The sequence below is a fragment of the Hemiscyllium ocellatum genome, chromosome 9 (genome assembly GCF_020745735.1).
Source record: "Hemiscyllium ocellatum isolate sHemOce1 chromosome 9, sHemOce1.pat.X.cur, whole genome shotgun sequence".
Lineage (NCBI taxonomy): Eukaryota > Metazoa > Chordata > Chondrichthyes > Orectolobiformes > Hemiscylliidae > Hemiscyllium > Hemiscyllium ocellatum.
This window is the reverse complement of record NC_083409.1, coordinates 38,625,391-38,651,967: the sequence shown is the minus strand read 5'-3', so window position 1 is coordinate 38,651,967 and position 26,577 is coordinate 38,625,391. Positions and strand designations below refer to the sequence as shown.

Genomic DNA, 26,577 nt, shown 5'->3' with positions numbered 1-26,577 from the left:
AGAACTTCATAAATAGGATAGATTTGCAGAAACAAACAAAAAAAGAAGGTTGGCTGAAAGCATTCTGCTTGTGGCAATCGAACAGTTGTCTTGATCATCTGCCAGCCAAAAAATAAGTTATTTCTGAAAACAGCTGGAATTTAACTTAAACACTGTTAACTGCTTGACTAGTTTTCCATAATCAGGACCAAAGCTATTTTAAGCTGACGAAAACTACCAGGGAGTAAGCAATCATATAAATTTACAAGAAAAGGAAAACACGGTAGGAAAGATTTTTTAAAAATAAATCCCAGATTCAATGCGTCTGCAGCATCATGTCTAGACATCACTGACATATACATCCATACCACACAGCAGAATGAGACCACTTTCATAAAGGCAAAAATCCCAATGGCAAAAGTTTTGGAAAATTCCTCTCCAACATTCTGAAGGGATCAAGAACTTGGTGTAATTTAATCTTATATAAAGTAATTAAAAATTGGGACGTACACACGTGGTGAAGATAATCCTGAAAAATACTCTTTCAAATATAAAAATTAACTTAGAAAGATTGCTGGTTAATCATTTAATGAAAGCATAGTCAAAACTCAAATGGGCTTCTGAAATAAATGGTGCAAACTTAAACAATGGTCTCAGTTTTTGTGGTGTCATGAGAAGAATGGAAACATTGCTTTCGAAAGTAGTGTGTATTTTAGACACTATACATTCTATCTTGTGACAAGCTTGGGCTAACAGGAAAATACAAAGACCTTAAGCTGATTGAAAAGGATTTCTTCATATACAAAGAAAATATATTTTTGCCACAAGATGAAAGCACTGTACAATTCTCACCACAAGCCAGAGCTGGAGCTGACTTCCAGCAAGCTATCTGGAATGGGTAGTTCCAAGCCCCAATTCCCACACACACACCAAGGGGCTCTCTCCTCGTGTAAGCAAATGATCCTCCAGACAGCTGAATGTGTTGGCCTGTGCACAGAGACAAAAGAAAGAGATTTAGTGCGAGTTTCAGGATACATACAATTGATCTAGAGAAAACGTCACTTAGTGGTTAGCACTGCTGCCTCACAGCACCAGGGACCCAAGTTCAATTCCAGCCTTGAGCAGATGTCTGTGTGGAGTTTGCACATTCTCCCCGTGTCTGCGTGGGTTTCCTCCAGGTGCTCCAGTTTCCTCCCACAGTCCAAAGATGTGCCAGTCAGGTGAATTGGCCACACTAAATTGCCCAGTGTTAGGTGCATTAGTCAGAGGGAAATGGGTCTGGGTGGGTTACTCTTCGGAGAGTCGGTGTGGACTTGTGGGGCCGAAGGGCCTGTTTACACACATTAGGGAATCTAATCTAATCAAATCAAACAAACAGCAGAGACTGAGGGAATGATGTGTCAGGGCCATTCAAATCAGGATCTCCCCAGCAGCACAATCCAGTCAGTCCATCAGATGCTGGATCAGCTTCCTCAGTGTAAGAATGACGTCAGTAAAGTTCAATAAATGTGTGCACAGTTCTGCCAACAAACTAAACAGACCTTCATTCATGGAGTCAAGCACTGAATCCATTGTCATCTAGGTAAGATGGTCCTGACAATGTAGTTTACTGGTATTTTAACATCATTTTAGGGTTACTTGATTTTAATTCCCATCTTATTTATTTACTGAACATCTTGACATTTGCATTACAAAGAGAGAAAATATGCTCAAGTCCTACCTTGTACAGCTGCTAATCTTGCAAACATAAGGTTCATAGTTCTATTATTACTATTCCAACAAAAAGGCTACATGTTTGACACAAAATCGAATTCTAATACTTTCCCAGGATAATACAGATGTGTTCAGCATTTTCACATATTTTTAGATTTGACAATATTTGTGCAACAAGGAATAAACAGATGGTGGAACACGGTGTAACAACATTATGAACTCTCCAAGAAAATACAAGTTTCTTTTTGTGTGATGAGTCAGAGAGAGATTTATTGCCTCATAGGTGCTTTATGATTACTGGGATGGAAATCAGTTAGCTCAGTGGGATGGATGGCCGATTTGTAACGCAGAGAGTTGGTGATGTTCAGGTTAAACTACTACTAGTCTTCTCTCTCTCTAATGATGCAGTGGGACTACATTCCTCAGGGACTATGATTATTTTATCCCTCTAGTTCTAAACTCTCCCACATGTGGAGAGGGAGTACAACACTCTGCATCAGCTGTTTCAAGCCCTTCGAGAATATGGTATGTTTCCACTCATTCTCCTAAAGGTCTCCTCAACTCCAACAAATACAAGCCAACCTACTCAACCTCCTTTTTGGAAGAAAATCTCTCAAAAACTAGCAAAAACAAAATGAAAGGGCTGAAACGGTGGTTCAGTGGTTAGCACTGCTGCCTCATAGCACCAGGGACCTGGGTTCAATTCCAGCTTCAGGCGACTGTGTAGAGTTGTACATTGTCCCTGTTGGTTTCCTCTGGGTGCCCCAGTTTCCTCCCACAGTCCAAAGATGTGGAGGTTAGGGTGACTGGCCAAGCTAAATTGCTTGTAGTGTACAGGAATGGGCAGGCTAGGTAGGTTAGCCATGGGAAATGCAGGGTTACAGGGATAGGGTAGAGGGGTTGGTCTGGTTGGATGCTCTTCAGAGGCTTGATGTGAACTCGATGAGCTAAATGGCCTGATTCTGGACTGCTTTCAATGCCCGTGTATCTTTTCTTGGATAAAGGGGAACAAAACTGTTCACAATATTCCAGATGGAGCCTGGCAACTGCCTTGTTAAGTTTTTGCAAGACCTCCCTACTTTTATACTCTATCCCATTTGATATGAAGGCCAACGTCCCATTTGCCTTCCCCATCATGCACTGAACTCGATTGCTAACTTTTTGTGACTCATGCACAAGGACCCTAAAACCCTGCTGTGCTGCAGATCTCTGCAACTTCTCCCCATTTAAAATAATATTCAGCTCTTCTAATCTCCCTGTTAAAGTGCATAACCTCCCATTTGCCCCACATTGCATTCCATCTGCCAAACTTTCTCCACTCGCCTAACCTGTAGAAATCCCTCTGTAGATTATCCGTCTTCATCACCTTCCGCCTATTACTGCATTTTCTGCAAATTTATGATAATACAATGACTTCGGTCACCCAAGTTGTTTCTTTGTAAAAACATGCAATCCCAGCACTGATCTCTGTGGTACACAACTAGTTCCAGCTATTGAAAGTACCCCTCCTTTTCTAATTGTCTGTTTTCTAATAAACTATCCCTTAAAAATAATACATAGTCAAAGCCGTAGAGCCAAATCTTTTGGTGGTGAAATTAAGAAATATTTCTACACACAGAGTGGTGATCCTCATCGAAGGAAGGATGTAAACAGATTGGAAGCAGTTCAGAGGTTTACTAGACTGATACCTGGAATAGGCCAGTTGAGAGGCAACTTAATTGAAGCACAAGGTTCTGAAGGCCTTGACAGGATGAATATGGAAAGGTCATTCCCACCTTTTGGGAGAACCTCGAACCGAAGGGGGTCACTGGTTTAAAATAAGTGATCACCCGTTTAAGATAGGAGAGGAACAGCATTTTCATGTCCCCCCCACAGAAGGGAGTGTGTCCTGGGAAGTCTATTGACTAAAAGGCAAGATCTGAAGATTTCTAAGGCAGATGTACACTGCCTGCAATTCTGGCCTCCTTCCTATCAGAAGGATGTGAAACATAATAGGGTTCAGAAAAGATTTACAAGGACACTACCAGAGTTGGAGGATCTGAGCTACAGGGAGAGGCTGAACAGGCTGGGGCTGTTTTCCCTGGAGCATCGGAGGCTGAGGGGTGACCTTATAGAGGTTTACAAAATTATGAGGGGCATGGATAGGGTAAATAGACAAGGTCTTTTCCCTGGGGTGGGGAAGTCCAGAACTAGAGGTCATAGGTTTAGGGTGAGAGGGGAAAGATATAAAAGAGACCTAAAGGGCACCTTTTTCATACAGAGGGTGGTGTGTGTGTGGGGAGTGAGATTTACAAAGGAAGTAGTGAAGAGCTGGTACAATTGCAGCATTTAAAAGGCAACTGGATGGGTATATGAATAGGAAGGGTTTAGAGGGACATGGACCAAGTGCTGACAAATGGGACTAGATTAGGTTGCGATATCTGGTCAGCATGGATGAGTTGGATCAAAGGATCAGTTTCCATGCTGGACATCTCTCTGACTGTGACTCTCTGTCGATAAAATACTTCTAAATAAGGAGATGAAGGGTTCTCAGGGTTACATGGTTCTGTGAAGTAATCAGATTGGCTACCGCCTTATTGAATGGCAGATCAAAGTGGAGGGACTGAGTGGGCTATTTGCATTCCTATTTCTTAGGTGCGCAAAAGTTCAGACTTGATGATAGAACAATTATTAAATACCTTCATCTCTGAAGGTGGGCTGAGGGAAGGTTTCCACCCATTAGTTTATTTGGGATCAATACACATCAAAAATGAATCGATAGGTTTCAAAGATACCTGGCACACAGATATGAAATGGCCCCAAGGAATATGTAACCAAATCAATGCTTCTACTATCTCTGCAGCCTTTAAACACTCCAGGATACACCCCATCTGGTTCTGAGAACTTGTTAGCCTTTAGGTCTAATAGCCTTCCCAGCACTATTTCCCCAACAATGGTGATTGTTTTAAGTCCTTCCTCCTTTTCACTTCTTAATTTCAAGTATCCTTGGCAAGTTTTCCAAGTCTCCTGTACTAAAAACAAACAAAGCACGCTTCAAAATCTTCACTATTTCTTGTTCAGCATTACTAATTCCCCAGATTCACTGCATAATGTACTAACACTAACTTCAGCCATGCTTTTCCCAGTTAAGTATCTGCAGAAACGCTTATTCGGATAAAACGACTTAAAGCTCTGAGGACTGTTTTATTTTAACTGTTGTTGATGCTTTGCGAATGTTGCAGATTACCTCAGTCCATGTGGGATAATTTGTCACAGCTGTCAAAACATGGGCAGAGTTTTGAAAGCAGGTTGTTAGATGTGGATTGGGTTCTTCAGCAAGGCTAATGCTCTTAATTAAGAGCAATCTCAGCTTTGCAGTTTCAGAGCATCAAGGAGGCTGGCAAAAGCATTAAGGCAGACCTGCACAAATGTAATAAAGTTGACTTAACATAAGAGACATGCACTGGACGGAGTAGCCTCCTTACTTGGTTTTAAAACAGCAACGGACAGAACTTTACTGGTCAAAAATATTATGGCATTATATTTATGCCTTATAAAGGCAGGGATATGGAGTTACTTTTAGGATCTGTCATGATTTGATTGAATGGCAGAACATGTTCAAGAAACTGAGTAGCCTGTTTCTATATTCCACAGTCCTCATACCCTTGCTCAACAAAAACAGCCCCCAGACTCGTCACAAAACATCCTAGCTAGCAAGCTGGGTTTTTTTGGGGGTGGGGGGGGGGGTGGAAGAGGAGAGTATAATAATCAAAAACTTGGCTTAAAGATTATAGTAAAGATTACAGGTATTACTTTTCTAGAAAATAGCTCACTTGATACATAAACCATGTCATTTGGGATGTGTTACGTCCCAACTAGCCTGGACTAGGAAGAAAAAAAGACTGTATTGAAATTAAATTTTGCTCTCACGCGGACAGCCAGTATAGACTATCCAGCCAAAAGATCACTTGTTGGCCTGGAAAACCCGTTCCTTTCACCAGAGAGTCAGCCACATGAAGCAGTAAATTTCAGGCAACGTAGCAAAGAGCAATTGGTTTACTTTTCCTTAATACTTTATGTAAACATTAATTTACCCACCTTCTGTGGAAGAACTGGACAAATAGGAGAAGTGGGTTGATTACAAACATGCTGTTTCAGCAACAAAGGAAGTCAACTTATTGTATTGAAGTTTGCAGAATGCTTCCTAGTTTCACTGGGGAAATCTCTGAAAGGACTGCTAAATGTCAAAGTAATGATTACAGTTTGGTGCCACTGTGTGGTTAAACACTGTGCTGCACACAAGGGGAAATTTCAGAAAAAGCAATACAGTAATAGGATCAAAAAACATGTATCGATATTGCAACTGGAGAATATGACATTACAATGTGCTTCAGATAGATCAAGGAACAAAATTTGATACTCAGTTATATTTTAATGAACATCTTTAATGAGAAAAAAAGGATTAGGAAGGGAATTCTAGGGCCTTGGCAACAAAAAGGACAGTTGTCAATTTCAGAGTGAAGAAAAATTTGGAATTCAAGACTGGTCTTACAAGACGTTATGTGAAGTTGCCCTGACTTTCACTGATCAGGGCTTTGTTTAATGCTGTATTATGTTCATTCAGATTTGAAAGTTTGTCCTTACCAGCCAGAGTCCCAGCAATGCCAGCGTAATATTCCACAGCCTGCCATGCAGTGTCCACATCAACTCTGGACTCAGTGATGGGTTTTCCAGTATTAATGGATTCTACAATTGCAATATCTTCTCTCTGTTCCTATGTTGGATTAAGACAGATAGGTTGGTGCTTTGTACAACTGTTGACAGGAGAAGAGAAATTTTCTTTCACTTAATATATTGATGTTAACTCATCACTACCCCACACCAACTCTTTTAGCTGTAACCATCTGACCACCACAGAAGCATGAGAGTGATCACAGTTTGCTTTATTCTCAAACAACTCTCCATCACCTTGTTTAATAGGGCCCTTGAGTGTGCCCTATATTTCTATCCCAATTAGTACAAGGTTCCCTCACAGACACCTTCCACAACAGCAGGCTCAGTATTCACTGGATCATTCTCTTAACATTTCTGTATGCAATGTCACCAAATACTTTCAGCCCTGATGAAGAGTCACCGGACTCTAAACGGGAACTCTGGTTTTCTTCCCACAGACGCTGCCAGTCCAGGTGAAGGTTTCAGATCTCCAGCACCTGCAGTTCTTCAGTTTTAATTCTATCCCTTCCCAATCTCCTTTCCACCATTCTGAAGATATTGCTCCCTTTTGAGAGATCCTGGTCTTCATCAGTCAGCCCAGCACCACCTCCCTTTGGTGTCACATGTCTCTGCACTTGCGCATAGAGAAGGAACAACTGGGATCTCCACTTCTCACTGTCAAAAGCCACCAGGTGAAACAGGGATTTATTTGAACTTGAATTTAACATATTTAAAAGCTTCACTCTACCCATTTCTGGGAGGAAGGGTTTACTTTGTGAAGAGAGGTTGAACCTGAGGTGGGGGGAGGAGGGTGCATGGTGGCTCAGTGGTGAGCACTGCTGCCTCGCAGCACCAGGGACCCAGGTTCGATTCCAGCCTTGGGAGACTGTTCCTCCAGGTGCTCTGGTTTCCTCCCACAGTCCAAAGATGCGCACCAGGAGGATTAGCCATGCTAAATTGCCCCAAAGAGTCCCGGGATGTGTAAGCTAGGTAGATTTGCCATGGGAAACGCAGGGTTACAGGGGTAAGGGAGGGGTGAGTCTGGGTGTGATGCTCTTTGGAGAGGCAGTGTAGATGGGCTGAATGGCCTGCTTTCACGGTGTAAGCATTCTACGATACTATGAGGGGATTATGCTGAAACCCAAAATCTTGAGGGGCCGGATACCCAGGTAGTTTCTCGAGAGGGGTGCCAATCTAGGGTTTAAAAATACTCTTAAAGGACAGAGAGGAGGAAAGTGCTTTTCTCTTAGTGGGGGATAGTTGCCATGTGGAATTTCACTTCCCAGAGGGTAATGATGGTCAGGCCCTTAAATGCATTCAAGGCAAAGTTGCATAAATTTTGAATGGACAGAATTTTAAGGGTTAAGTGGGGGGACAGACAGAAAAGTGAAGCAGAGACCAAAACCAGATCAAGCTATAATCTTACTGAATGGTGGAGTAGACTCAAAAGGCCAAATGGCCTATTCTTGTTACTAAATGCTTTTCCTATTGTATTCAATGCTCAGTGTGCTACTCTTTCTACACTGGGAGACAAACTGTAGATTGGTCAACCTGTTTAGAGAATACCTCTATTCCGACTATAAGTATGACCATCACCTTTTGCCTTCTCCATCACCCTTAAGCTTCTCGGCACCTGGTATTTAGAATCGTCGATCTGCTGTCACTGAGCTCTCTGCTCTTTACCTCCAGAAATGAACTGAGTGCACGTTCGAGAATCCACCTCTCATTCTTCAACTCGACATTCTACTATCGCCTGGATGCAACTTTACGTTCAACAGCAGTAGACCGCAATCATCTCTTTCCTCTTTCCTAGTGTCGGATTTGCACTCATTGTTGCTTTCCGATGGCAAGTGTTCACGTTCTCGCCATTCCCACCTCCTCCAGACCCATCTTTTGTTTCCTTGTCCCGTTTCCAGTCCCTTCGGCATTGCATCATGAAACTTACAACAAACTTCATTTTAACCGGCGCACTCAACGGACTGACAAAAATTATGCATCTTAAATGCCACAGTTTCCTGTAATATTGCAATCTCTATGTGAGAATGCCCCCTGCTGGTAGGTTTTATTTAAATAACAATGCAATATTGAAGTAAGTGATTGATACCATAAATAAAGTAGAACAGTGATGTGTACACCCCTGCACTACATTTCCCAAATTAGTATGCATTGTCACATGGATTATGTGGATCTCGTGATCAACTGAAATATTTGATTAACCAGCACACTCCTAAGTCCCATAGATGCACACTAATACAATGTTTGCTGTATTTTATCATTTAATTTCTCCTGCCTTTCTTCCCTTGCACAAACTTTCACTTTGGTCTATTTCCCCTCCCTCTCCTCTTTCATTTGCTAACTTTCTTCCTTTTCCTAGTTCTGATGAAAAGTCTTTATTAACTTTGCCTTTTTTTCCATGAATGCAGCCAGCAAGTTCCATTTTGACTTTCTCTTGTTTTCAATATATTCACAAGTTAACTACTCAAAAAGATACTTACCGTACATACTCAGTCAAAAACGTAATATTTTTAGACTTTTTTAAGGTTATATTTATGGGGTCAACTATTAATACTTTTGAGGGGCTGAAATTCATGCTACGGTGTAAAATACCATATCATTAGTTGAAGTCCAATTGATCTCAAAACAAACCAAGAAAAAATATGCTGATCCGTTTTCCTGAAGAAGGGCTTATGCCCGAAATGTCGATTCTCCTGCTGCTTGGATGCTGCCTGACCTGCTACGCTTTTCCAGCAACACATTTTCAGCTCTGATCTCCAGCATCTGCAGTCCTCACTTTCTCCTGTGAAGAACTAGGGTAAACTTTTACAGGGGATATATGGAAAATTCCAGAACTGTTGGTCAAAAATACAAGGTCAACTTATACAGGATATCTTTAATTTGATAAAACCTCATTGGTTGGCATGGAGAAGTTGGAACAAAGGGTCCACTTCTGTACTGTACGTCTCTGTGACTACAACATGAGGCCGCTTCAGAGGGCAGCTAAAGAATGCACTACATTGCTGCGGTTCTAGATCAGATCAGATAAGGATGTCAGATTCCCTTCCCTAGTGAACCAGGTGGAATTTTACAATAATTCCATAGTCACCGTTACTGACCAAAGCTTTTCAATCCAGTTTGCTGGAATTTAAATTCTCCAGTTCTCATGATGAGATGCTTCTGGATCATAGATCCAATAACAGAAGCACTAAGCCATTGTATTATGATAAATGTCCGTAACAGACCTTCACCCACAAGTTCAGAAATATCCCCACAGGTAAGACGACACCAGGGAAAAACATGCATTTACAGACTGCCTTTTAAAGCCCCCATGATGCATAAAGCACTCCACAGCTAAGAAAGTGCTTACTTAGAAACGCAGTCATTGCTACAATGTGGGGAAACTCAGCCATCAATTTGTACACAGAAAGATTCCGTAAACAGCGACGAGATAATGGTCAGATATTTAACTATTGGAGTTGAGGAATAAATATTGTCCATAACACCTGGCATCCGAATAGCTGAAAACATCCAGTAGGTCAAAAAACATCCGCAGGGAGAAGAGACAGTCGTATGTTTCAGGTAGGAGGCAGTTCATAGAATCTTCAGTGTGGAAACAGGCCATTTGGCTCACTGAGTCCACATCGACCCTTGAAAAAGCATCCTATGCAGACCCAACATCCTAGCCTATCCCCGTAACCCTGCATTTCCCATGGTCAATCCACCTAGCCTGCACATCTTTGGAACAAACAACAAAGAAACTTTACAGCCCAGGAACAGGCCCTTCGGCCCTCCAAGCTTCAGCTGATCCAAATCCACTTTAAAACCCTATCGCCCAATTCCTAAGCGTCTGTATCCTTCTGCTCTCCACCTACTCATGCATCTGTCCAGATGCATCTTAAATAAATCTACCGTGCCTGCCTCTACTACCTCTGCTGGCAATGCATTCCAGGCACCTACCACCCTCTGTGTGAAGTACTTTCCACGTATATCCCCCTTAAATGTTTCACCTCTCACCTCGAAAGCGTGACCTCTCGTTATTGAATCCCTCACACTGGGAAAAAGCTTATCTCTATCCACCCTTCATGATTTTGTAGACTTCAATTAGGTCCCCCCTCAATCTCGTTTTTTTTAATAAAAACAATCCTAACCTACTCAACCCCTCTTCATAGCTAGCACCTTCCATACCAGGCAATATCCTCGTAAACCTTCTCTGCACCCTCTCCAAAGTGTCCACATCCTTTTGGTAATGTGGCAACCAGAACGGGACAGAGTATTCTAAATGCAGCTAAATCAAAGTCTTATACTATTTTAACATGACCTGCCAGCTCTTATACTCAATACCCTGTCCAATGAAGGCAAGCATACCATATGCCTTCTTGACCACTCTATCCACCTGTATAGCCACCTTCAGGGTACAATGGAACTGAACTCCCAGATCTCTCTGCTCATCAACTTTTCCCAAGGATCTTCAGTTTACTATATATTTCGCTCTAGAATTAGCCTTCCCAAAATGCAGCACCTCACATTTGCCTGGATTAAACTCCATCTGCCACTTCTCCGCCCAACTCTCCAGTCTATCGATATTCTCCTGCATTCTTTGACAGTCCCTTATGTTTTCTGCTACTCCACCAATCTTCGTGTTATCTGCAAACTTATTGATCAGACCAACAATGGCCCTCTTCTAGGTCATTTATGTCTATTACAAACAACAGTGGCCCCAGCACTGATCCCTGTGGAACACCACCAGTCACCTTTCTCCATTTTGAGAAACTCCCTTCAATTACTACTCTGTCTGTCTCCTGTTGCTCAACCAGTTCTTTATCCACCTAGCTAGAACACCCTGCACACCATGTGACTTCACTTTCTACATTAGTTTACCCTAGGGAACCTTATCAAATGCCTTACTAAAACCCATGTATGTGATATCTACAGCCCTTCCTTCTATTAGGTTGGTAAGGCACGATCTACCCCATAAAAAAACCATGTTGCCTATCACTGATAAGCCCATTCTTTCCAAATATAAATACATTTTATCCCTCAGTATCTTCTCCAGCAACTTCCCCACCACTGAATTCAGGCTCACTGGTCTGTAGTTACCTGGAATATCGCTACTACCCTTGTGCAGGGGCACAACGTGAGCAACCCTCCAGTCCTCTGGCACCTCACCTGTGTTTAAGGATGCTACAAAGACATCTGTCAGGGCCCCAGCTGTTTTCTCTCTCGCCTCCCTCAGCCACCTGGGATAGATCCCATCCAGTCCTGGGGATTTGTCCACCTTAATATCCTTTAGCCTCCGCAACACATCTCCCCTCCTTTTGTTAATGTGATCCAGAGTAAACAAACTTTTTTCTCTAATCTCAGCATTCATCACTTCCTGTTCCTCAGTTCCTGTTCCGTTCCTCGGGCGGCACGGTGGCACAGTGGTTAGCACTGCTGCCTCACAGCGCCAGGGACCTGGGTTCAATTCCCGCCTCAGGCGACTGACTGTGTGGAGTTTGCACGTTCTCCCCGTGTCTGCATGGGTTTCCTCCGGGTGCTCCGGTTTCCTCCCACAGTCCAAAGATGTGCGGGTCAGGTGAATTGGCCATGCTAAATTGCCCGTAGTGTTAGGTAAGGGGTAAATGTAGGGGTATGGGTGGGTTGCGCTTCGGCGGGTCGGTGTGGACTTGTTGGGCTGAAGGGCCTGTTTCCACACTGTAAGTAATCTAGATGTAAACACTAAGTAATCATTGAGAATCTCACCCATTTTCTCAGGTTCGACACACAAGCTTCCTTTCTTATCCTTTAGTGGAACAACCCTTTCTTTGGTTACCCTCTTGCTTCTTATAAAAGAATAAGAGGCCTTGGGATTCTCCTTAATTCTGCTCGCTAACATTATTTCATGACCGCTTTTAGCCCACTTGATTCCTCGTTTAAGACTGGTCCAACTCTCCCCATATTCCTCCAAGGCCCACTCTGTTCTTAGCTGCCTGGACCTTTTGTACGCTTCCCTTTCCCTCTTGGCTAGTTGCATGACTTCTCCTGTCATCTTGCCTTTCCTATCCCTTGTTTTCAAAGGGACATGCCTATCCTGCACTATCTTTGAAAGCCTTCCACATATCAAACGTGGACTTACCTTCAAATAGCTGTGTCCAATCCACATTTCCCAGCTCCTGCCTAATATTGATATAATTGGCCTTAGCCCAGTTTAGTACTCTTCCATAAGGACCACTCTCATCTTTGTCTAAGAGTATTCGAAAACTTACAGAATTGTGGTCATTATTTCCAAAGAAATCCCCCACTGCAACTTCTACCACCTGGCTCATTCCTCACATCAGGCACAATATGGCCCCTTCCCTTGTCAGGCTATTGACAGATTGCTCTAGAAAACTCTCCTGGACGCTCCTTACACATTCTGCCCCATACAGACCCCTTCTTATTTCTCAGCTCCACCCATAATGCCTCACTGCTCAAGCCCTCCATAATACCCTCCTTTAGCACAGCTGTGATATCATCCCTGACCAGCAATGCAACTCCTCCCCTACTTTACTTCGCTCCCTGTCTTGTCTGAAACATCTATATCCTGGAACATTTAGTTGCCAATCATGCTTTTCCTTCAACCAAGTCTCTGTGATCACAATAATGTCATACTCCCAGGTACCAAGCTAAGCCCGAAGTTCACCTGCCTTACCCACTATACTCCTTGCATTAAAATATATGCACTTCAGGCTGCCAGTTCTTTTGCGTTCATCTGCTCTTTGCCTACTCTTCCCCTTGGTAATGTAACTTTGTGATCATTACAGTCTCCAGTTTCCGCCTCACTGTCTAGTAGTCTTATCTTCTGGCTCCCAGCCCCCGGCCATATTCGTTTAAAACCTCCCCAACAGCAGAGGCAAAAACTCCCCAAAGGACATGAGTTCCAGTCTGGTTCAAATGTAGACTGTCCAATTTGCAATAGTCCCACCTTCCCCAGAACCGGTCCCAATGTCCCACAAATCTAAACTCCTCCCTCCTACACGATCCCTCAAGAATCCTGTCTATTCTTTCATTTCTACCCTGGCTAGCATGTGGCACTGGTAGCAATCCAGAGACCACTACTTTTGAGGTCCTCCTCTTTAACTTCTCTCCTAGCTCCCTGAATTCTGCTTTCAGGACCTCATCTCATTTTTTACTTATATTGTTGGTGCCTATGTACACCAAGACAACTATGTTCACCTTCCCCTTTCAGAATGCTCTGCAGCCGATCGGTGACATCCCTGAACTCGAGCATCTGGGGGGCAACAGACCATCCAGGAGTCTCGTTTTCGGCCACAGAACTGCCTATCTACTCCCCTTACAATAGAATCTCCTATGACTATGGCCCTACGTATCTTTTTCCCGCCTTTCTGAACAGCAATACCCACCACGATGCCATGATCCTGGCAACAGCTGCCCTCCCCTGGTGAGCCATCTCCCCCAACAGTATCCAAAACAGTATACCTGTTTTGGAGGGAGATGACCGCAGGGGACACCTGCTCTACCTTCCTACCTTTTTCTCTGCCTTTCAGTCACCCATTCACTGTCTCCCTCAGCAATCCTAATCTGCGGTGTGACCAATTCACTAAACGTGCTATCCACAACCTCCTCAGCATCGCGGATGTTCCGCAGTGAGTCCATCCGCAGCTCCAGAACGGTCATGCGGTCAAACAACAGCTGCAGCTGGACACACTTCTTGCAAGTGTAAGAGTCAGGGACGTCAGCCGCTTCCCTGAGCTCTCACATCAGGCAAGAGGAACGTGCCATGGGTCTGAGGTCCCCTGCCATTTTAAGCCTAAGCTTTATATTGATTAACTAAAACCAAACAATGCACTTAAATATATGAAAGAAAATAAAGAACAAAAAACTTTACCTTACAGAGTCCTTTTTCTTCTGGTTAGAGGATGGTGGGTGGGAGGGAGATACTACACGTGTAGTATCTCGGGTTTAGCTGCTGCCCAAATTGAAACTAAGTCCTTACCTTCTCGGCATCCTCCTTGTCTCCAACGTCACATCCGCTCTGTCACCCACTGCTGCTGGACAGGAAAAAACGATTGGGACTGTGGGAGGAAACTGCAGCACCCAGAGGAAACCCACAGAGACACTGGGAGAATGTGCCACTGAGTTACATCAACCTATTGCTTCTCTCAGTGTACCTGGATGGTCTTCCATAAGGGTTCCAGGTTGGCTTTGTTTCCATCACAGAAATTAATTTTTAAAATGGGCGGCACGGTGGCACAGTGGTTAGCATTGCTGCCTCACAGCGCCTGTAGACCCGGGTTCAATTCCCGACTCAGGCTACTGACTGTGTGGAGTTTGCACGTTCTCCCCGTGTCTGCGTGGGTTTCCTCCGGGTGCTCCGGTTTCCTCCCACAGTCCAAAGATGTGCGGGTCAGGTGAATTGGCCAAGCTAAAATTGCCCGTAGTGTTAGGTAAGGGGTAAATGTAGGGGTATGGGTGGGTTGCGCTTCGGCGGGTCGGTGTGGACTTGTTGGGCCGAAGGGCCTGTTTCCACACTGTAAGTCTAATCTAAAAATCTAATCTTCAGACAGTCAGATTATCAACCATGCAACAACCTTCACTGAACTGTTCTGCCCTCTGGGCAAGGAGCGTGGTGTGGGTGAAATTTAGATTTTAAACAAATGGCATCAAATAGCTGAGGATATAGCAGTTGAACTCAGTCAGTGGAAAGATGATAACTTTATAAATGACAGTCCATCCAAGGATAATTGCTTAATAATGTCTTGGCAGTACTGAAGTGGAGGTAATAGAAAATTTAAATGGCAAGGAATGTATCAGTGATGGCACAAAACAGTAAAAAGAAAACTCAAATTTATTCTTCCAACAAAACATTTCTGTAACCATGGTGACCATACTTGGAAACAAGTGGCATGCACTTAAAAAAAAAGCCTATACTATAGCCAGAAGGAGAAATGCAAACATGTTAAGTGAGGTCATTTACATTCATTTCTAAATTTCTTCCTCTGTCTGAAGGATCAATTTCCTTCACTCTTTGAAATCTTTACATACCAGTTCCCAGTTAAAAGGGCCGAGGGGGGATTTGGTCGCAAACAGTAACTTACCGCTCAGCACAACAGCTGATGGGAACCTCAGCCATGCCAAAGCTGCCTTTGGAAAGAAGGACAACAGCTGGACTGTGGAGCTAGTCAGAAAAATCACAGACGTGACTCCAACACCCTGGTGCTTGCCAAGGTGCTGTGCTCAGCACCTCTCCCATCTGAAGGCAATCCAGCTTCACTTCATTTCTCAGAGTCTAAGTGTTTGACCACCTGATTCACGACTTGGTCATGGAGCAAGGAGCAAACTGATGCCCTCTATCGCTGATGGAATAGTGGAAGATCAGCCACAGTTCTGCTCCTAATCGCAGCAAGTACTAGCCCGTTTGTGGATGCTGCACACAGTATCAGAAAGGATTTCAGCTACAATGTCCTGAGCAAACATCCTACAATGTAGGAACAAAGGAACAGGAACAGGAGCAGGCCATTCGGCCCCTTGGGCCTGTTCCACCATTCAACGGTGATTTATGCTGCATATACCTGATTTGGCCTATATCTCTGAACACCTTTGCTGAACAAAATTTTATCGATCTCAGATTTAAAACTAACAAATGATCTAGCATCTACTGCTATTTGTGGAAGAGAATCCCAAATCTCTTCTACTATGTGTAGAAGCTTCCTAACATCTCTCCTGAATGGTCTGGCCCAACTTTTAGACTATACCTCCTGGTTCTAGAACACCCGACCCATGAAAAGTATATTTATCTACTGTACCTTTATCTGCTAAGACTTCAATCAGATTACTCCTTAACCTTCTAAATTCTAGAGAAAACAGGCCAAAGTCATAGTCATACAGCACAGAAACAGACACTTCAGTTCAACCAGTCTATGCCAATCATAACCCCAATCTAAACCATCCCACCTGCCTGCGCTTGGCTCATATCCCTTCAAATGTTTCTTAGTCATGTATTTATTTAAATGCCTTTTAAAAGTTGTAACTATACCTGCATCCGTGAATAATCGCCCCTCTTAACTTAACCCCTGAAGTACAGGCATCATTCTTGTAAATCTATACTGTATTCACTCCTAGACCAATCTATCGTTGCTAAGGAGTGATGCCCACAGCAGATCACAATACTCCAAATGGAGTCCGACAATGTTTTGTATAACTGCAGCATAACAACATATGCCATCTTAGAAAGCAACATATCAGAAGAATTACAAGCAGATGCTCTTGGAAAGTATAGAAAATCTGGGACAAGACCAATCAGGTGTAATCTCACCACCTCCCTATTTTTTTCTCAGCATTATAATGTATGACAATATTCTGATTATGAATCCACAAAGTGCTTCATTCTGAGGATTAGCTTGCTTTTATGCACTTTTCTGCCCTCAATTTTGTTCCCTCACTGGGAGGGAGAAGGAACTTAACGTAACTGTGTACGAAACTAAAAGTGTTGTTCATCACAAATTAAAGTGAGTTGCAAGCTGTACAATTCAGAATTGGATTTGAATTTGACTGCAACAAATGCACAGTAGCAAACGCAACAATCAGGATGTATGCTAATGGCAGGTTATGAGAAGATACTATGCAGTATAGCATAGAGCCACGTAACAAAGCAAGGTCCTGGTCTCAAATCTCTCATTCTGTCCTGAGTCAGCAGATTATAGTCAGGACTGCAGTGAGATGTGAATACGGTGGTGCAGTCATTATATTATTGGATCAGTAAATTGGAGCGTTGGAAATCCAGAGAATGGAAGTCCAAACCCCAGCTTGTAAGGGAGTTTAAAAAAATCTGGAAATTAAAATGACAAGATCAGTAAAACAAGAACAAAAAAACATGTTATTGGCTTCCCATTTTTAATAAAGGCCACAGTTGTTTGGGAAGAAGAAAACCAACCATCTTTGCATGGTTTGGTCTGTATGTGACTTCAGACAGCATTCTTAGCTGCCCTCCACAAATCTTCTATGCTACTGGTGGCTCATGTAGATCAGCACAATCTTCACACAACAACTGGGAGCTTTATCTCACTGTTCACTGGGCTGTATCAATTCCCAAACCCAATAGTGTTCGTCTTTCTCTCTATTCTTTGCTATAATCTATTTGCTAAAAATTCTGGGTCTTATGATCCTGCTTCACAGCTACCTGATGAAAGAGCAACTCTCCGAAACCAGTTGGACTATAACCTGGTGTTACGTAATTTTTAAACTTTGTCCACCCCAGACAAACACCAGTGCCTCCACATCATCTCTAATCCCAGCCGTCCCAACACCGTCCCGTTTCTCCACACCCCCCCCCCCCCCCCCCCCCGCAATCTGAGATAGCCCTGTTCCTGATTCCAGCCTCTTGTGTATAGCCAATTTTACACCCCCACCCACTCTGCCCTCGTTAGCTTCAAGAAATGAAGGCTGGCTTCTATAGTCTAGTCATCTCAAAAACTTCCATTTACATAGCATCTTTAAGTCAGTAAATCTCTCATCGCTCGCTAAATTTCTCCATAACTCTCCTCCTTTATGATGCTCCATAAAAATTTACCTCTTCAACCAATCTTCAGGTCATGTGCCCCAATGGCTGCTGATGTGGCTTGGTATCAAAGTTTGCTTGATATTGTTCCTGCAAAACATCTTGTGTTTTTACTACAGCAAACACATTTTATAAATGAAAGCCGCTGTGGCCAAATGGACAATAAACAACAGGGAGCCCAACTGGCCTGGTGCACAAATGCATCATCTAGTGTGATATAGTAGTTCTCCAATAACATAGTAGTTGCGTTCCAGCATAACCTCGCTTAATAGAAAATCATTAATAGAAATAATGGGGACTATGGGAATAGTGGGGTTGGGACAAACTAGCAAAAATAATTACCCACAATTGCTCAAAAGTCACTCAAATATCTAACGCAAAGTATAGCACAGCCTGAATGAAGGTTGAAATCATATTTATTAATGAAACAAAAGTAAATTTAACACAGTACATTTTAAAAATATAAGAAAGCTGCTCTCTGTACACAGTAAGCTGGCCTGTCGCCAGCTGACATTGGTGCACGTGCAGAACAAAGTGCACAAACTGATTCCCACTGGAATTGTGCTATTGCCAACAGAGATAAATGTTTTCCAACATACCATTCCCTAGCTATAGCCAAATTGCGCTGCCTAAAACAGGCGGTATCCCAGATCTACCTGTACCTGAAGTGTCCCTGATTTGGACAGAGCTGGCAATCCTCTTGCGGGTATAATTAGGTGCCCTATAAAAACCCACTCACGTTCCCAATCTGGAAACTGCGCATGTGACAATGGAAAGGATAAAGTGACATCGATCTACAATACTCAATGGTTCAACATAACCTAAAGAAAACAGCTGAAATCAATACGAGTGACAACTTTATTCATCAACTTGAAAAGAGCATGTGATTTGGTAAATTGCAAAACTCTGTGGATTGCACTCCAAAAGTTTTGTACACCTAAGATACTTCTGGGCAAATCTGTATTTCTCCTTTTTCTTTTAGTTCATTCATAGGATGGGAGGGGTCACTGGTTAAGCCAGCCTCTCCCTAATTGCCCGGAGGACATTTGACAGTCAATTACATTGCTGTCAATCTGAAATCACATGTAGGTTAGACCAAGTAAGGATAGCAGATTTACTTTGCTCAAGAGCATTAAGTGAAACAGATGACTTCTTAATGTCAATCAACAATGGTTACGCATTTACCATTTACTATAGATCTTTGAGGAATTCAAATTTCACTATTTGTCACTTTGTCCTCAGAACAATAGCCCGGGGTTCTAGAATACTGGTCCAGAACCAATACTTGTGGAATATGTTGCCACTACTCTCCCATAATTCATAGTTGCAGTTTTCTTGAGGGGGAGATCTGAAACAGACACCTTCAAAGTCCGGACCAGAGTCAAGCAAGATCCTTAGTCTCCAGACCGTTTACAATCTTGGTCTGTCTGGCTGGTTTGCAATGCCAACATTGAGTGTTCAATTCCCACACCATCTGAGCTTACTGTAGAACATTACAGCACAAGTACAGGCCCTTGGGCCCTCTATATTGCGCAGATCTATGGAACAAATCTGAAGCCCATCTAACCTACACTATTCCAATATCATCCATATGCTCATCCAATGAACATTTAAATACCCTTAAAGTTGTTCAGTTAATACAATTGTAGGCAGGGCATCCCATGTCCTTACTACTCTCTGAGCAAAGAACCTACCTCTGTCTTATCTATCACCCCACTGAAGACAACAGAGGCCATTTGATTGCCATTCCATCCAACACCTTCAACATTCACTCCTTTCACCAATGCAGTGAAAGCAGCGTTTGTCAGGAAGGATTCTCTTTCCACACCTCTCCCCTTGCCCAAGGCTTGGTGACCCTCAGGCTAAACCACCACTAGCTTTCTACCTCTAACGAGAGAGCAGCCCTCTGGTCCAAACTGACTGCGGCAACTTTTACATTTTATAATTACAACCTATGCAACAGTAGCTATTCACCTCAAAGATCAACTGCCCTCTGGTGGCAGTATTATCCATCTACTGTCTAGATGGATAACCGTAACCTTGGTTGCTCCGTCAAATCTGACAACTGACATGCATGGTCTACAGTTTGCAACGATGGCCATATCGTTGCCCATTTGGTGACAGATTTGCAAGCCACTCTCAATCTCTTTATTCTACATGCAAGAAACTCTGCATATTCTTGGAGTTTAAAAAACAAAATTCATTCATGGGATGTGGATATTTCTGGCTGGGCCAACATTTACTTATCCACCTGCAGCTGTTCTTGAGGAGGTTGCAGCAAATGCCTGCTTGAATCACTGCCTTGAGGAAGGATATTCTGGGATTCTGAGCAGAATGCTGCCAAAACAAAGCTCACATGAACCTAAACCCATTCAGCCAAACATTCCACGTTGGAAGACACTCTGGTGTAGGGTGAGCAACTTCCATAACTAAACAATCATGCTCTCGAAAGGCCATTATTTATAAAGGAAAACCAACCAAATCATCGACAGCAGCAAATGCTTGACAAAAAAAAAGGCCATTATTTATAAAGGAAAACCAACCAAATCATCGACAGCAGCAAATGCTTGACAAAAAAAAAGACCTCCAAAAGCCAACTTAAGTCCTGGTGTACAGAGCAGTTATTGTTACTGCATTCCAGCACAGAACAGAGACTTCGACTGTGTATCAGTGACACACAAAAACATGACAGAAATTCCTTTAGAAACATTCCCACCACAGCCTCCGGATTCAAAGGAGACCCGTCAAAAAAAAAAGTGCTACTGTCTTTAGTGAAATGAGCATTTAGGCAAAGTTCTTGCAAAACTAACTTCGATGGTGTGAAAACTGTTCGAATGTTGAAATGTCTCTCTCCTGAAAGGTTCTGTTTCCTCAACTTTCCAAACATGGACATCAAAGAAAAAAAACACCACTCCACAGTTCTCCAAGACACCAGAGTATTGGTGTCAAGGATTGGGAGAAACTCACTACCAAATAATTGAAAAATCACTATAACTTGCCCATCAAGCTAAATCATCCTTAGAGTCATGATGTCTGAATGACGAGGCAGAATGGTGGCAGAGAAGAAAGGAAATGGGTGCAAGTTCTATACTTTGGATCTCATCACTCCCTGGGATATTTTGCTTCACGAGTCCATAGACCTGTAGGTCGAGAAACGGTCTGACCAGTCCCATGAAGAATCACGGCAGAAATCTGCAGCAAGTAGACATCACCCTTGAATCAAGGGACAATAATCAACAATGATGGTATCAAGCGACTGGATATCTGTGGAACTTCATCGCAGAGTCTGCACCTTCATGAAGTAGCAGTAAATGAAGGGAACCAAAGTGAAAACCAACAACCAAAACAAAACAAAAACATTTCTCACCCCAACTCCAATTTCCCTGCACAGTCGTCTAACCTGTGCTTTTCTTTTTAAGAATATATATCCATACTTGTCTGACATTCAATTAGTCTCCTTTATATAATTTAAATGGGATACATTTAATATAACCAATACTAGTTCTCTTGATTTCTAACTGGTAACACTACATAAAAATTGAACTTAATGCAGACCATACTTATTTAGAATTAAAAAACACCAATGAGGATCATCAAGCAAAAAATCCTCCAATAGTTATCAATTCCCAAACTTATTAGTTGGCTTATCCATACTTCTGTTATTTTCAAAGTTGACTATCCGATGCTCTCCTGGCCTACCTTCCCATCTACCACTCTCTGAACTTGAAATGCACCCAAAATTCTCTGGCCAGTATTCTGGATCAGAGTAATTCCCACTCAACCACTATCCCTGTGTTTGCTGATCTACGTTAGCTTCTGGCCCAGTAAAGTTAAAATACTCATTTTCCCACTATTCAAAACCCTTGATGGCCTGCTAAAAATCACACACCAGGTTACTGTCCAACGAATAAACCTGTAGGACAATAATCTGGTGTCGTGTGATTTTTAATTTTGTCCACCCCAGCCCAACACCTGCACCTCAACATCATCACTCTTGTAAGTGTGAGCATAAATCCCCACTATTAAAACATATGAACAAGACCCTGGATTTTGGGCAGATTCCTGGACTTTCAAAACTACTAAAACCAAAAATGAAAGCTGGAATGAGTCTGTGGGAAATACACAACCTGCAGGCCTGGGAATGGAAATATGCCATCTGGGAATATTGTTCAGCCTGGAATTCCAATTTACACTTCCTCTCTAAAAGAACAACCGCCCAAAACCAACAGACCCTAGCCCGAACAAGCTTTAACACTTCAAACTACACAGTGCAGACAGGTATGGAGCCTACAGAGATACTGGAAATTCAATCTCAATTAAAACCTATTCACACATACACTAACCATCGGAAAGCCAATCAATCTCAGACGTGAACATCAATGAAAACTACAGATATGAGGGTAGATAACGGGGCCCACAGTCAGTTTAACTACCAGGCCCGATCTCACCCCAGTGCGGCCTTTTCCAACAACAAGCTTCTGCATGAACAGCTTCCTCACAGGCTTCCACTCCCAGTGACCGGCTTCTGAAAGCAAGAGCCAAGAGAAGCCAGATTGAGAGACAGAACAGAGAAACTGAACTGGGAAGCCAGGCCAAGAGCATCATTGAAAAAGTGGGCATCTGACGGGGGAGGGGGGAGGGGGCACAGGGCAGAAGCCAACCAAGCGCTATCCAAACAAGAGCTTCCAGACACACGCCTGTTTCAAGATAACCCGAAGGCAAAGTATCTCAGCAACTAGGTGCACTTCAAAACCGCGTTTGAGTGGTGAGCATGAACACCTGAGACCCCTAAGTTCCTACTTGGCTAGCAGGGAGGGGGAAGGCAGGTGATGACAGTACATTGGAATCCCAAAGGTAGGAATTCTGATTAGAGTCTGAAATCAAACACGATTGTTTCCTGTGTGTCAGTAGAATAGGGTTTTTATATGGTCATGTCGTTACTAATGTATTTAAAGCACTATGGTGCATCAATCATGTATACACTCCTGTGTATTGATTGCATCAATTTCCTTGACTGATTGTAATTATAATACAAGAAAATAGGTAATATAGTCAGAGTCAGAGATGTACAGCATGGAAACAGACCCTTCGGTCCAATGCAGCCATGCCAACTAGTTATCCCAACCCATTCTACTACCATCTGCCAGCCACCGCCCAATATCCCTCCAAACTCTTCCCATTCATATACCCATCCAGATGCTTTTTAAATGTTGCAATTGTACTAGCCTCCACCACTGCCTCTGGCAGCTCATTCCTCACACATACCACCCTCTGCGTGAAAGAGTTGCCCCTTAGGTCTCTTTTATATCTTTCCCCTCTCACCCTAAACCTATGCCCTCTAGTTCTGGATTCCCACACCCCAGGGAAGAGACCTTGTCTATTTATCCTATCCATGCCCCTCATGATTTTATAAACCTCCATAAGGTCACCTCTCAACCTCAAACGCTCCAGGGAAAGCAGCCGCAGCCTATTCAACCTCTTCCCCATAGCTCCAAATTCTCCAACCCTGGCAACATTCTTGTAAATCTTTTCTGAACCCTTTCAAGTTTCGATAGGAAGAAGACCAGAATTGCATGCAATGTTCCAAAAGTGGTCTAACTATTGTCTTGTACAGCCACAACATGACCTCCCAACTCCTTTACTCAAACTTTAACCTTTAACCAATAAAAGAAAGCATACCAAACGCCTTCTTCACTATCCTATCTACCTGTGACTCCACTTTCAGGGTGCTATGAACCTGCATTCCAAGGTCTCTTTGTTCAGCAACAGTCCCCAGGACCTTACCATTAAGTGTATAAGTCCTGCTAAGATTTGCTTTCCCAAAATGCATAACCTTGCATTTATCTGAATTAAACTTCTCAGCTCATTGGCCCATCTGATCAATATCCCATTGTAATCTGAGGTAACCTTCGTCGCTGTCCACTACAATTTTGGTGTCATCTGAAAACTTACTAACCATACCTCTCATGTTCCCATCCAAATCATTTAGATAAATGACAAAGTAGTGGACCCAACACCTGTCCTTGTAGCACACCACTAGTCACAGGCCTCCAGTCTGAAAAACAACCCTCCACCACCATCCTCTTTCTTCTAACTTTGAGCCAGTTCTGTATCCAAATGGCAAGTTCTCCCTGTATTCCATGAGATCTAACCTTGCTAACCAGTCTCCCATGGGGAACCTTGTCAAACACCTTACTGAAGTCCATTTAGATCACATCCACCTCTCTGCCCTCATCAATCCCCTTTGTTACTTCTTCAAAAAACTCAATCAAGTTTGTGAGACATGATTTCCCATGCACAAAGCCATATTGACTATCCCTAATCAGTCCTTGCCTTTCCAAATACACGTAATTCCTGTCCCTCCACATTCCCTTCAACAACTTGCGCAGCAGCAATGTCAGGCTCACTGGTCTATAGTTCCTTGGCTTGGCCTTACCACCCTTCTTAAATAGTGGCACCATGTTAGCCAATGTCCAGTCTTCCAGCACCTCACTTATGACTATCGATAATACAAATATCTCAGCAAGGGGCCCAGCAATCAATTCCCTTGCTTCCCACAGAACTCTAGGTTACAGAGTACTAGGCTTTTGCATTTTAAATAAACGTAGAGATTCCTTTGCTCTGAAACAACCGTCTGCTGCCTTTTCACTTTACATTCCCTAAATAAGTCCAGAATTCAAAACCAGGGGTCCAGGAGCAATTCGAACTACTGAAAGATCAGAAAATAACCGATTGCAAATCTTACACTCCTCCCATTCAACCTCTGCCAGTCTTACAACATTCAGATAGCTCAGTGCTCCAATTCTGGGCTCTAGCACATACCCAAGTTCCTTCAGCTTTCTACTGATGGCCCCAGTCTCAGCCATTAAGGCCCTAAACTCTGGATTTTGCAACTTACCCCTCTCTGCATATCTACAGCTCTCTTTATCTCGAAGACGCTCTTTAAAACCCTTTTCTTGACCTAACTTTTGGTCACCTGTCCTAATAGCTCCTTGCGTAGCAAGTGTCAAATTTCATCTGACAACTTCTGGCAAAACCTTTACCAATAGTTCACTAAGTTAATGGAGATATAGAAATGTTGATATTTTGGTGAAACATATATTCCTCTTACTCTTATAAGCCTTGCAGCCTCAAGTAAGATGCGACCTCTTTCCAATCCAGACAGTTGACTCCAGTTTCTGTACGCTTCCTTCGCGCTCTGCACTGCTAGATCGACTTCCTTTTGGTTTGAACAAACAAAGTCACACATCACACGCCCTAAAAATGAAAAAGGAAACAGTTAAGTGCTAAAGTACGGGAATCAAACACTCCAAAAGATGAGTGAAGTAGTTCAATGTTTCTAACAACAAACACAAATTTGTTCTAACACACACAATGTTGGAACAGTGCTCTTCAAAAATTGCTAAATTTGATCCCTGGCCCACACTTGACTTATTCAAGGTGCCATAATGTGGAGGAGCTTCCAAATAAACCTGTTGGACTACAACCTGGTGTTGTGATTTATTTTAACTTCATTCAAATGGGGCACTGTCTACAAGACTAAACCATGTCAGCAACGAAACAGATATACTGCAGATGTTGTGATCATTAGATGAAAACACTCAGCAAATCAGACAGCATCTGTGGAAGGCAGACTTGCATTTAAGTAGCAACCTTCATGACCTCAAAGCACTCTCCAGCCAATTTAAAATACTGTAATATGGGGGTGAAAACTGAGATGATGTCACAGGGCAAGGAACCCTTTACTCAAATATTCTAATGACAGTTACTAGACATGAAAAGTAAATTCTGTTTCTCTGAACTACTCAGCATTGTCATGGCCCTCTTTACTTGAATAATTTCAGAGTATCAGAAGACAGGTCTTGTTTCAAGTGAAGAGGTGAGGAGTGTGACCACCCTTACATCAAGGCATCAATTGAGCACATGTGGCATCAAAGAACCCAAGCAAAACGAGAATCAAGGGAAAACCTTCCACTGGTTAGACTTATACCTAACCATGAGGAAAATGGTTTCAGTTGTTGGGAGGCCAATCATCTCAGTCACAGGATATCGCTATCAGAGTTCCTCAGGGAAATATCCAAGGTGCAATTATTTTCAACTGCTTTATCAAAAGCCATCCCTGCCCCCATTATAAAGAAGTGGGGATGTTCACTGATGCTTGCACAATGTTCAAGGGCAACGAGAGACGGGCAACAAATTTCCCAGGTATCGACACTCATATGCCTTGAGCAAATAAAAGAAACTTACCATTTGTGACTTCTCAGATTCTGAAGATCCATATCATTGTGTAGCAAGACATGGATAATATCCAGTCTGTGACCAATAAACAGCGATTAATATTCACCCGACAAAACAGCCAGACAATTGCCATCTGTAACAAGAGAGAATCTACCTACCTCCCCTTGCCATTCAATACCTACACCGTCATCAAATCCCCCCACTATCACCCTGGGGTGTTATCGTCAGTTAGAAACTCAACTGGACTAGCCACACGAACACTTGCTACAAGAGACAATCAGAAGGTAAGGATACTCCACCAAGTAACTCACACCCTGACTCCCCAAAGCCTGTCCATCATCGACAAGGCACGAGCCAGTGATGCATACTTCCGCTGGCCTTGCAGCTCGAAGATGACAGAAGAAAGCAATCTGCTTAAGGAG

General features: G+C 42.9%; 1 protein-coding gene across 1 annotated transcript in view; it reads right to left on the bottom strand.

Moving 5' to 3' along the window:
* Positions 1-26,577, bottom strand: part of aldh9a1a.1 (aldehyde dehydrogenase 9 family, member A1a, tandem duplicate 1) — a 55,621-nt gene that overhangs the window by 16,066 nt on the left and 12,978 nt on the right. The window contains exons 2-4 of the mRNA XM_060830159.1: positions 25,029-25,174; positions 6,316-6,445; positions 832-966 (exon numbers count right to left, since the gene is read on the bottom strand). Of these exons, the coding sequence (XP_060686142.1) occupies positions 832-966; positions 6,316-6,445; positions 25,029-25,174 (411 nt within the window). The remainder of the gene's footprint in view (positions 1-831; positions 967-6,315; positions 6,446-25,028; positions 25,175-26,577) is intronic.